Below are 10,334 nucleotides of genomic sequence, written 5' to 3'. Positions count from 1 at the left end.
TATCATATATCATGTATCATGTATCATATATCACGTATCCTATATCCTATATCATGTATCACATATCATATATCATATATCATGTATCCTATATCATATATCAAATATCATATATCATGTATCATGTATCATATATCATGTATCCTATCTCCTATATCATGTATCACGTATCATATATCATATATCACGTATCACGTATCACATATCATATATCATATACCATATATCATATATCCTATATCCTATATCATATATCATATATCCTATATCATATATCCTATATCATATATCATATATCATATATCATATATCCTGTATCCTATATCCTATATCCTATATCATATATCATATATCCTATATAATATATCCTATATCATGTATCATATATCATATATCATATATCCTATATCATATATCCTATATCACATATCATATATCCTATATCCTATATCCTATATCATATATCATGTACCATATATCATATATCATATATCCTATATCCTATATCATATATTGACCTACCTGTCCCGCTCCTGGGGACTCTGACCTAAGTTCCCAGCGCAAATGCAGGCAGGGAGTCACTGCCACGCTGGCTGTGTGCACGGTGGCTGTCCCCACAGTGGCTGTCCCCAGTGCTGCCTTTTCTGCTGCCTGGAGGGATTCAGCACGTGTTGTGCCGTTATTTCCCAGCCCCTGGGATGCCCTGGGGTCTCTGCAGCCCCACTGCACCAGCCTGGTGCAATGCTGGGCGTCCATCCCTTCCACTGCCCAGTGCTGCTGAGAGCCTCAGGCCAGCACCACCCAGCTGTAGGCTTTGGGTTGTGTGGAGCCACTCTCACCTCAAGAACAGCATAAAATCTGAAGGGAAAAATAGATTATAATCCTGACCACAACCTGAGGGCAAAATTTCCAAAAGGAGGGTGTAAAATGAGTATTTTGGCTCTGCAGGACCACAGGACTCCTTTCTTTATCTATGAGTACTATTGATCTCCCAGTGCTGGGAGTCCCTCTAGGTTTTTTTTTTAATTTTGTGGTGGTTTTGATGACAGCAGGGTATGAATGCAGTGGTTTACACTACCTCCTCCACACAATTCCTTCAAGCAGCGTTTCCTCCAGCCTGGCCAGTGCCACTCCCTGGCTGTAGAGAAGCTGAGCCTGAGTGCAGCCCTCGTGGCTTGTCTGCTGGAGGGGAGCTGCAATATTTTAGGCCACTGGGCCACTAAAAACCCTGATTTCCTGTATGTGTGGGATGTCCAGCCCGCAGCCCTTCACTCATTTAGCACAAAGCTCGTGCACAGCCCCCTGCTCCCCATCCCATGGCCCCGGCAGCTCTCACGGGGTGGGGGCACAGCTCCAGGGTGGCTTGTGGCTTCCTCGCAGGTGATTAACTCTGTGGAGGAAGGCTACCGCCTGCCTGCCCCCATGGGCTGCCCCACCACCCTGCACCAGCTCATGCTGGACTGCTGGCAGAAGGAGCGCAGCGAGAGGCCCCGCTTCTCCCACATCGTCGGCATCCTGGACAAGCTGATCCGCAACCCCGACAACCTCAAGTGCACGGGCACCATCAACAGGTGAGGGTCAACTCCAACCCCTGTGTGAGCAAGGGATGGTGACTTGAGGCTGGTCAGAGCGTGTGGGTGGCCAGAATAGGGTGTTGGGGTCAGAGGTATGGAGATACCTGCCCTTATCTGTGGTGCCTGGCTCTGGCACCCAAAAGAGCTCTGAGTTTCACAAAACACCATGGAGACAGCTTGTTGCTAAAGGACACGGAATTATTCACACAAACACGTCTCAGTGGGATGACAGGAAAAGAAGAACTTTATTTTTCTGACTCCAGCATTTATAAATTCTTGACAATGAGCAGGGATTGGATAATTAAGTTACTACCTTCCCAATCACACTGGTCATGCGAAACGTCCATCAAAAGATGTTTCTTAGATGGAGTGTGATAAACATTTATGTTTATAGTTACTTTCCTGGGAAAGTGGCTAGAACTATGAAAACAAGATCAGAAGGTTTAGTTTTCATGGCAACAAGAGCTGTTAAAGTTGAGAAACTGGGAATGTGAGTGTGTAGATGTTTTTTAAATCACTGGGTGAAAAAGTTAAGAGTTTAGGGTTTAAGCTATTTTAGAAAATAAGAGACAACATGGAGGATTTAGGGTGTTGTCCCTTTCTCCTTCCTTCTTCATTTTCTTCTTCTAAGGGTTTTTGGGCAATAATGAGTGATTGGATAAAGAAATCTGCAGTGCAGCACACAGTTCATTGGGTCACTAAAATAAATAACTTACTTGTCATTTGATAATTGAACAAATAGCCATATAAAGGACCTCAAAGAAGTTCTTTGTTTGCCATTTTGCACCTCTCTATCTTAGTATGTGTAGCTCCTTGTAGTCTGTATATATGTAATATGGATAAGGAAAGAATAAACAAGAGAAAACAGCCTCTCTCTCTCTTGTCAGCCTCAGTCCTGGGGAAAGACAAAAGTGGAGGGGCTGGAATGTGTCCAGAGGAGGGAACAGAGCTGGGGAAGGGTCTGGGGCACCCTGGCTCCAGACTGAGGGAGCTGGGAGGGGCTCAGCCTGGAGAAAAGGAGGCTCAGGGGGCCCTTCTGGCTCTCCACAACTCCCTGACAGGACCAGTTGGCCTCTGGTCCCAGGGAATGAGGGACAGGAGAAGAGAAAAATCACCTCACGTTGTGCCACAGGAGGTTTAGGTTTGATATTAGAGAAATTTTTTCATGAAAAGGGTGGTCAGGCCCTGGCACAGTGAAGTCACCATCCCTGGAGCTGTGGATGAGGCACCTGGGGACACCTGATGATCTTAGAGGGCTTTTCCAACCTTCATGCTCTCCTGATTCTATAGGAGCATTCACATGGCCCTCACAGCCTGGACCAACCTTTCTCCTCTAAGCCCTTGTGTTCTGCTCCCAGGTTCACCCAGACACGTTTGGACAGGGGTCTCCTCGACCTGACCAGCTGCTTGACTGTGGAGGACTGGCTGGACTCCATCCGGCTGGGGCACTACCGGGACAACTTTGCCATGGCTGGCTACTCCTCCCTGGGCATGGTGATGCGTATGAACATCGAGTGAGTAGCAGAAAAAAGAGTAGCAAAAAATTGCCATAGTTTATGCTGCTTCATGCCCATGGAATAAATAAAATTGAGAAGCTTTCTCTTAAGAGAAATTAAAATTTTTCCATCAAGTGTAGGAGTAAATGTAACTAGAAATAGGTTCCTTTGAGATGGAGTTTGGGCACCACATAAAATGCTTTTACCTGTCAGGCACTTAGTCTTTATATGAAATGTTGGATTTCATAATAGATATATAAAGTGTACATACCTGTACTTACAAGCCTTTTTGTACATCTCTTCTAAAATTGAAACATTAGATGTGTTGTACAAAATGCCACAGCTCTTGGCTAATGTTTTATTATAAATACTAGTGCAGGTACCAGCCCCAAACAGTGACTGTCCTGCCTCAGCTGGCTCGTTCTAGTTGGCCCCTGGTGCCAGAGACATCTCTAGGAAAAGGGTGTTGGGACTTGGGACGATGTCCAAGGCTGTGCTGAGCTTTGAGGGGAGGTGTGGGAGTTGTACTGAGAGGCTGTGAGCTCCAAATCACCTCTGTGGTGGCTCTGCCATGTCACCATAGGCCCACAGGAGGTAATTCAGGTTGCAAGGTGCTCCAGGAGGTCACCTAACCCGAGCAGGGGCAGGCAGGAGCTCGCTGTCTCCTCGTGCTCCTCATCTTTTTTTCCCCATGCAAAAGGCATCTCTGGGCTGGAGTGTGGCCATGCTATTCTGCACAGCTTCTCTAGGATCACAGAAACAATCACAGCTGGGCATTCCCTTGGAGTTTTGTCAGACCCCCATGCACAGTGTCCCTGCTCAGGGCAGCCAGGACAGAGACATCACTGGAAGGTCATTAACACATGACCAAGGGTGGGTTAAGTAAGGAGAGCTGGAGAAGATCTGTCTCTGGAACTTGATCTCCCACCTGTCATGGGAGTTTCCAAGGTGGAGGATCCAAGCAGTAGCAGAAAAGAAGGCAATGTGCCAGCTCCTGCCCTTATACCTGCTTACATCCCTCATCCCTTGCTGTTACCAGTAGTGACAGGGCTGGCACTGCTCAGCCTCTAAGGAGCCTTGATCCCTGTCCAAATCCTGTCCCTTGATCCCTGGAGCTGCTGGACGTGGTTCCTGGGCAGGGAAAGGGAAGGCAGAGAGACAGAGACAAGAGTTGTCATGTGCATTGATCGGGGCTGTGCATGGGGCCTTTGCTCTGGGATGGAGCTGATAGTGATCCTTGTTTCTCATGCACATCAGAGAATCTCTTGAATGAGGAAGGCTCATCATCCATCCGTCTTTCTGACTGGGTTATCTGAGGGCATCTCACTAAAACTGAATCCAATTTCACAGCATCGATTTTGTCACCTACCAGGCTGTCAGGAGAGCTCCTGCTCCCCATGGGGCTGTCACAGTGGCCTTGTCAGGACATGCCCAAGGGAATGGCAGCCTCTCTGTCCCTGGGAGGACACCCATGGGCCCTCAGCCTTGTGCTGATGGGCAAGTGGAGAAGAGCCAGGTTCCTGGGCTGGCCCATGGGGTGCAGTTGTCACCCCTGGCACGGGTGTCTTTGACAATATCTTTGTTCTCCAGGGATGTTCGGAGTCTGGGCATCACCATGATGGGCCACCAGAAGAAGATCCTGAGCAGCATCCAGGCCATGAGATCCCAGCTGCTGAACACAAATGGCCCCAGGAGACATCTCTGATCACCAGCTCTGCAGAGCTGCAGCAGGCATTCCTTAACACTTACCCTGGCAAAGGGGCAGCAGGGTGGTGAGCAGGAACAGGGGCACCAGGAGCTGGAGCCCTGCCAGCACCTCTGGGATTTCAGCATCGGTGTAAGCGTGGTTATTCCAGACACCTCGGTGGTCCTGGTGCCTCCTTCCCCCCCTGAAGGGGAGAGCAGCCTTCCAAGCAGACACATCATGACTCTGCTGTTTCCCTGTGGGACTGGGGGTCTCCCCACAACTATGCAGGTCAGGAGACAACCCCTTCACCCCGTGGGATGGTCCAGCTTCTCCTGCAGGTGGAGGGGTGTCAGACACATCAGCAATAACCAGGAGCAGCACCAGGGAGCTCCTTGGATCTCTGAACTGAGCAGGGCTCCACACACTGCACTCAGCAGAGACAGCCCTGCTGCCTGGACCTCCTGAGCTGCACCAGCCTGACGGTGACTTCATGGTCCACCTCTACCAAGAGCAGCAGGGCAGGGGACAGAATACAAGGGAACAGCTGGCTCTGCCTTCACACCATGCTTCCCAGCTTGGAGGAGAGCTGTCCAGGGCCTTCTGCTGGAGATTCAAGAATCCCTGGAGTGCTGCAGGACACTCTCCACCTCTTTAACCCACCACCTCCTCCATGGATCCAGCACAGCCCCCCAGACAGCCCAGATGTATTTTCTAGGTTCACAAGCTCAGGTTTCTCTGCCAGCAGAATCGTCCTGGCCTTCCCCAGAACAGAGAGGAATGGGAAAGAGTGAATGATGGAGGGACAGACAAACAACTCTTTGTTCTTCTGTTGCCCTAGAGAAACCCGAGAGCTGTGCCATCAGGGGGCTGCCAGCGCCCAGGGCTGCTGGATCACCTGCAGAGAGGGGTCCTGGCAGTATTTCCAGCTGAAATCACAGCGTCCTGAGGCTGGGGCAGGGGCTCTGGGCACAGAGGATCTCACTGCTGGCGACCCCAGTGTTTGGGAGAGTGGTCAGGAGCTTGGGTGAGCTTGCCTGGTGCTGAGCAGTGTCCCCCAAAGATGTGTGGAGCTGGTGTGAGAGGCTGAGCTGGGTGCAGAGGTGCAGGTGAACTGGGGAGCGGGGCAGGCTGTGGGCTGGGAGTTTCCTTTCGGTGTAAATACAGTTTTCTATGGGTTTGGGGACTGTTTTACTGAAGTAGGATGTTAAGTACACAAAATGGTCTCAAAGCACAGAAGCCTCAGTCGTGGGGCTGAACTCACTGCAAAAAAAACACAAAAAGATCTGCTGGGAGCAGGGCTGGGGTGACAGGAGGGGAGAGGGACTGGAGGGAGCCACACTCCCTGCCCTGCCCAGCCTGGCCACAGCAGCCTCGTCACGGGCACAGCAAACCCAGCATCACTCCAGTGCAGGTGCCGGTGGGATGTGGCCCGAGGGCTGCTCCTGCCAGGCCTGTTTGGGCACAAGGTGGGGTGGGGGGCGGGTTAAAGCCATTTCTCAGCTGCAATAATCCTGGCTGAACCAGCCTGTCCAGGGCTGGCTTGGCTTTCCACGCAGGGCACCTGTGTCCTGATGGATTCTCTGACTATGGCGGGCACTTTACTTCTTCCTATGGAAGCTCTTTGTAAGGGGGACAGATGCAATGTGTTGTTCCATTTGTATTGCACCCTGTGTCCTGCACTCAGCCCTGGCACACTCCCTCCCCACAGCCAGCGTGTGATGGAGCTCAGCCCAGCCCTGCAGCACAGGGGGCTGGCTGCTGGCCCTGTCCTCTCTTCCCAACATTTGGGACTCGGTCACGGACGCGCTGGTGAGAGCAGAGGTCAGACCAGTGCCACACCTGCGTCCTTGGGGTTTGCTGGGCAGCCCCAGCCAGGTGGGCTGCAGGATCTGAGGCTGGGAGCTGCCAGATCGCCCCTTTCCAGGTGGTTCACGAGTCAGATCCTGCAGCCTGGGGTCACTGGGCTGCTCCTGGCTGTGGGGATGGTGGGGCAGGGTTTGCCTTTTATGTTCAGAGTGTGCACTTCCTCCTGGACAATAAAAAAATCCCTCTTTCCGTGATCCAGCTCCTTGCCTGTTATTATCAGTGGGCTGCACAGAGATGCCACCACTTGCAGTGAGGATGGGGGACACCCCAGAGGCTTCAGGGGGACCAGCAGTGGGGTGCTCAGCTCATCATCCCCTCCCTTGCTCCAAAAATGCCTCCCACCGGTGAAGGATGCTTCCCTGCAAAGCAGGAGTGTCCATGGGGACAGAGAAGAGCCAAGAGGATGTTTGTAGGCTCCTGGGGGAGCCCCAAAACCACCAAGTCATTGCTATGTAGGAGTGGATATCTCGTGTGCAAGGGCTCCTCTGAACCTCAGGGGTGTCTTGAAGGTTTTCCTAGACTCAGCCTTACCTCCTTCTGCAAATGCAGAATTATTTTTTAGAAAGAGGAAAAATTAACACCGAAAAACCAAACCAGGAGCACCTCAGTTCCTCATCTCCTGAAGTCTGAGATGAAATATGTTGTAGGTGGGCTTGCAAAACTCTCCCTGCAGGTGTTCGCTGCCCTTCAGTGAAGGATTTACCAGAAAATGAGTTGCAGGAAAAAGAAAGCACCATTTTTGGGAAATGCCCTAAAAATGCCCAAAAGGGCCCCACAGCACAGGGTGGGGTCTGCCCTAAACCTGTCCCTGCCTGCTCACACACTCCCAGCCTTTGCCACGCTCCAAGGACAGAGCTGATGGTTCACTGGCCCCAGCCCTGCTCCCATCCCAGAGGTGAGGAAAGGCCATCCTGGCTGCCCAGAGCTCTGTCCTAGCCCAGCCTGCAGCTCTCAGCTCATCCTGCCAGCCCAGCCAGAGCTCCCTTGCTCATGGTCCCAGCGCTCTCCCCGGTCCCCTTTAGGGAGCATTGGCCCCCAGGCTGGACAAGCTGCTCCTGGTCAGTGTTCCCTGTGCTGAGGGCTGTGAATTCCCCTCCACCTGCCCCAATTCTGTGTTTACATTCCCCATCAATATAACCCTGACTCTCCCAGACCCTTCTCCTTTACCCAGAGAAGACTCCCCATCCCTGGCAGTGCCCAAGGCCAGGTTGGACAGGGCTTGGAGCAGCCTGGGACAGTGGAAGATGTCCCTGCCCATGGCAGGGGGACTTAAGATGGGCTTTAAGGTCCCTTCCCAAACCATCCTGTGATAAATATGGTTAGAAGGAATCTCTGAAGGTCACCTCCCAGTGCACACACCTGTGCAGGTTCTGCCCAGCCCCTCATCACACCCTGCAGGCGAGGGCAGCAGCTCCATCACACCTTGCTCGTGGTCACTGTGCACAGTGGGACAGCCTGGGCACGCTGGCACCTGTCACTGGGCACTGAGCACAGACATTGCACTGCTGGACTTCACTTATTAACAAAGCCAGCGGCCACATTGCCTTCTGACATTTCTTAGACCAAAGATTTGGAAGGATGGATGATGCTGGCATCACCCAGGCTCCTTCCCCAGGCAGGGACGCTCAGCCTGTGAGCATCACACCCAAGGCACCACCCTGCTCACAGCCTCAGGAAGATGAGGCACAGTTGTGTTGTTTTTAAAGAAATTGAAGTCCTGGCAAAGCTCTGTCCCTGGGGATGCTTCTCCAGGACACAGAGCTGTGTTTTCAGAGCTCCTGCACTCCCATCCGGCCAGGCTGGGGCCAGGGCTGGCACCCAGGGATCCAGATGGCTCAGAGAAACTGGCTCAGCAGGAAACCCCTTGGGAAGAGGATCCTGGGGAAGGGGCTGGTCAAGAGGAGAAGTCTTCCATGCAAGGAGAGGGGATGGACACCCTGGTTCATCTATACCAGCAAATAAACCCCTTCCTGCACCAAAAGACCCCTCAGGATTTTCACACACACTTAAATATCCCCCAAGAGGATTTTACCCCATCTCACACCACTGGGAGCTGTTTTTTCCCTGCTTTTCTTTTCTCCTCACACCCAGCATCACCCCAGGCCTCCAGTACCTCATCTGGGGAGCATTTCCCTTGAGCTGCTGGCCGGATTTGGCTGTGTCATTGGTTGGTGAGGCTCTGTGAGCTCTGTGTGCCTGGAGGTGGCAGTCTGGACCTGCAGAGCCCTGCCTGGAGCCGCCTCGCCTCTCCCCCAGCCCTGTGCAGGTTTGCAGGGGTCAGAAGCATTCCAGGGAACAGATGGTGAACTCGGCTTCGGATTTCCTGATATGATTCCTGTCTGATCACACAGCAGCTTAGTCTGCCAAGGAAGGCTGTATTCCCAAACCACCTCCTCTCCTCGCTTTTAGCGCAGTCGTTTAGCATCGTGTCCAAGTAAATTACTCAGGATAATCTGATGTAAGATAGAAATATCAGCCCCAGCTGCTGCTTTAACTCTTGGAAGGATTATGGGTTAAGTTCTGCATGGGTTTTGAGGCGTCCCACAGGTCGTGTCTTGCAAACCACCATCAAGGATTGAGATGACAGCGTGGATCATCCCAGGATGACAGAAGCACCTGCTGTGCCACCAAGCAGCTCCAAATCTCCCCACCTCAAGCCAGCCAGGCTTGGGGAGGGATGAGCCAGGGGAGAGATGCTCCAGCTGCAGGGCTGGGAATATGGGCAGGGCTCAGAGCAGAGAGGCTGGGCTCACACTGGGAGGGCTCCCTCTGTGACAGGAAAATGAGGAAGGCAATGGCACTTCATCCCCTGCCTGCCAGGGGGATTCTCTCTCTCTTTTGGGTGTAAACCTGCACTGAGCAGCCTGGCTGAACCCCCAGTCACACGAGGTACACCCCACCATCCGTGGGATGCACCTGAAGCTTCCCACTCCGAGGGGAGTGACATGGGACAGCTCCTCAGGGACCTGTGTGGCATGAGAGGCTTCAGGATCCTCATCTCTGCACCCTCAGCAACCTCTTCTGAACAGGCTGTCAAAAACCCCCAATATCCAACCAAACAACAAAGCCTCTTCAGCCTCCTGGGTGAAAACTTGTCCTAGTTTAGGGCAAATTGGGGAGGAAAGTCACCCCAGCACAAAACTCCTGCTGGTTGTGTTTTGGGAAATCCCACTGCTTATGATGGTCCTTCCATCAGAACAGAATTGCAGACAACCTGCAAATACCAGGAAAGTTTCTGGATGCAGAGCTGGGAGTGTTTTCCCACACACCACCCTGCTTATTGTGGGAAGAAAAGGGAAAAAAGGCAATAATTTGTTTACTGAGTTAAAAGGACAAAGGGGTTGAACGACACATGGGAAACCTGTGAAAAGGATAAAGGTTTTGGAACTTGTTGATCTCCAATCCCAGCCATGACAAGTTATTTTCAGTTTGCTAATGCTGAAAGAAGGTGAAATTGCTCCCAACACTCACTGGTGTCTGCCTGATCCCAGAGTCTTTTACTCTTAAGGATTTCTTATTATTCATCATGGCTCCCCAGGGAATGGGCCCGGCCCTGAGGCTGCCAGAGCTCCAGGAGGGTTTGGACAACACTGCCAGCAACAGGGTGGGATTGTTGGGGTGTCTGGGCAGGGCCAGGAGTTGAACTGGATGGTCCCTGTGGGTCCCTCCCAACTGAGGATGTTCCATGATTCTGTGATTCCATGATTCCAT

At 51.8% G+C, this 10,334-nt stretch overlaps 1 protein-coding gene across 1 annotated transcript in view; it reads left to right on the top strand.

Moving 5' to 3' along the window:
• The window catches only part of EPHA8 (EPH receptor A8), a 54,193-nt gene extending 47,383 nt beyond the window's left edge, over positions 1-6,810 (top strand). Inside the window, exons 15-17 of the mRNA XM_015647955.3 lie at positions 1,381-1,571; positions 2,933-3,088; positions 4,661-6,810. Coding sequence (XP_015503441.1) covers positions 1,381-1,571; positions 2,933-3,088; positions 4,661-4,775 — 462 coding nt within the window. The 3' untranslated portion in view covers positions 4,776-6,810. The remainder of the gene's footprint in view (positions 1-1,380; positions 1,572-2,932; positions 3,089-4,660) is intronic.
• Positions 6,811-10,334: the final 3,524 nt, after the last annotated feature.

Source organism: Parus major, chromosome 21 (assembly GCF_001522545.3).
Source record: "Parus major isolate Abel chromosome 21, Parus_major1.1, whole genome shotgun sequence".
Lineage (NCBI taxonomy): Eukaryota > Metazoa > Chordata > Aves > Passeriformes > Paridae > Parus > Parus major.
This window is presented reverse-complemented; position numbering and strand designations above follow the sequence as displayed.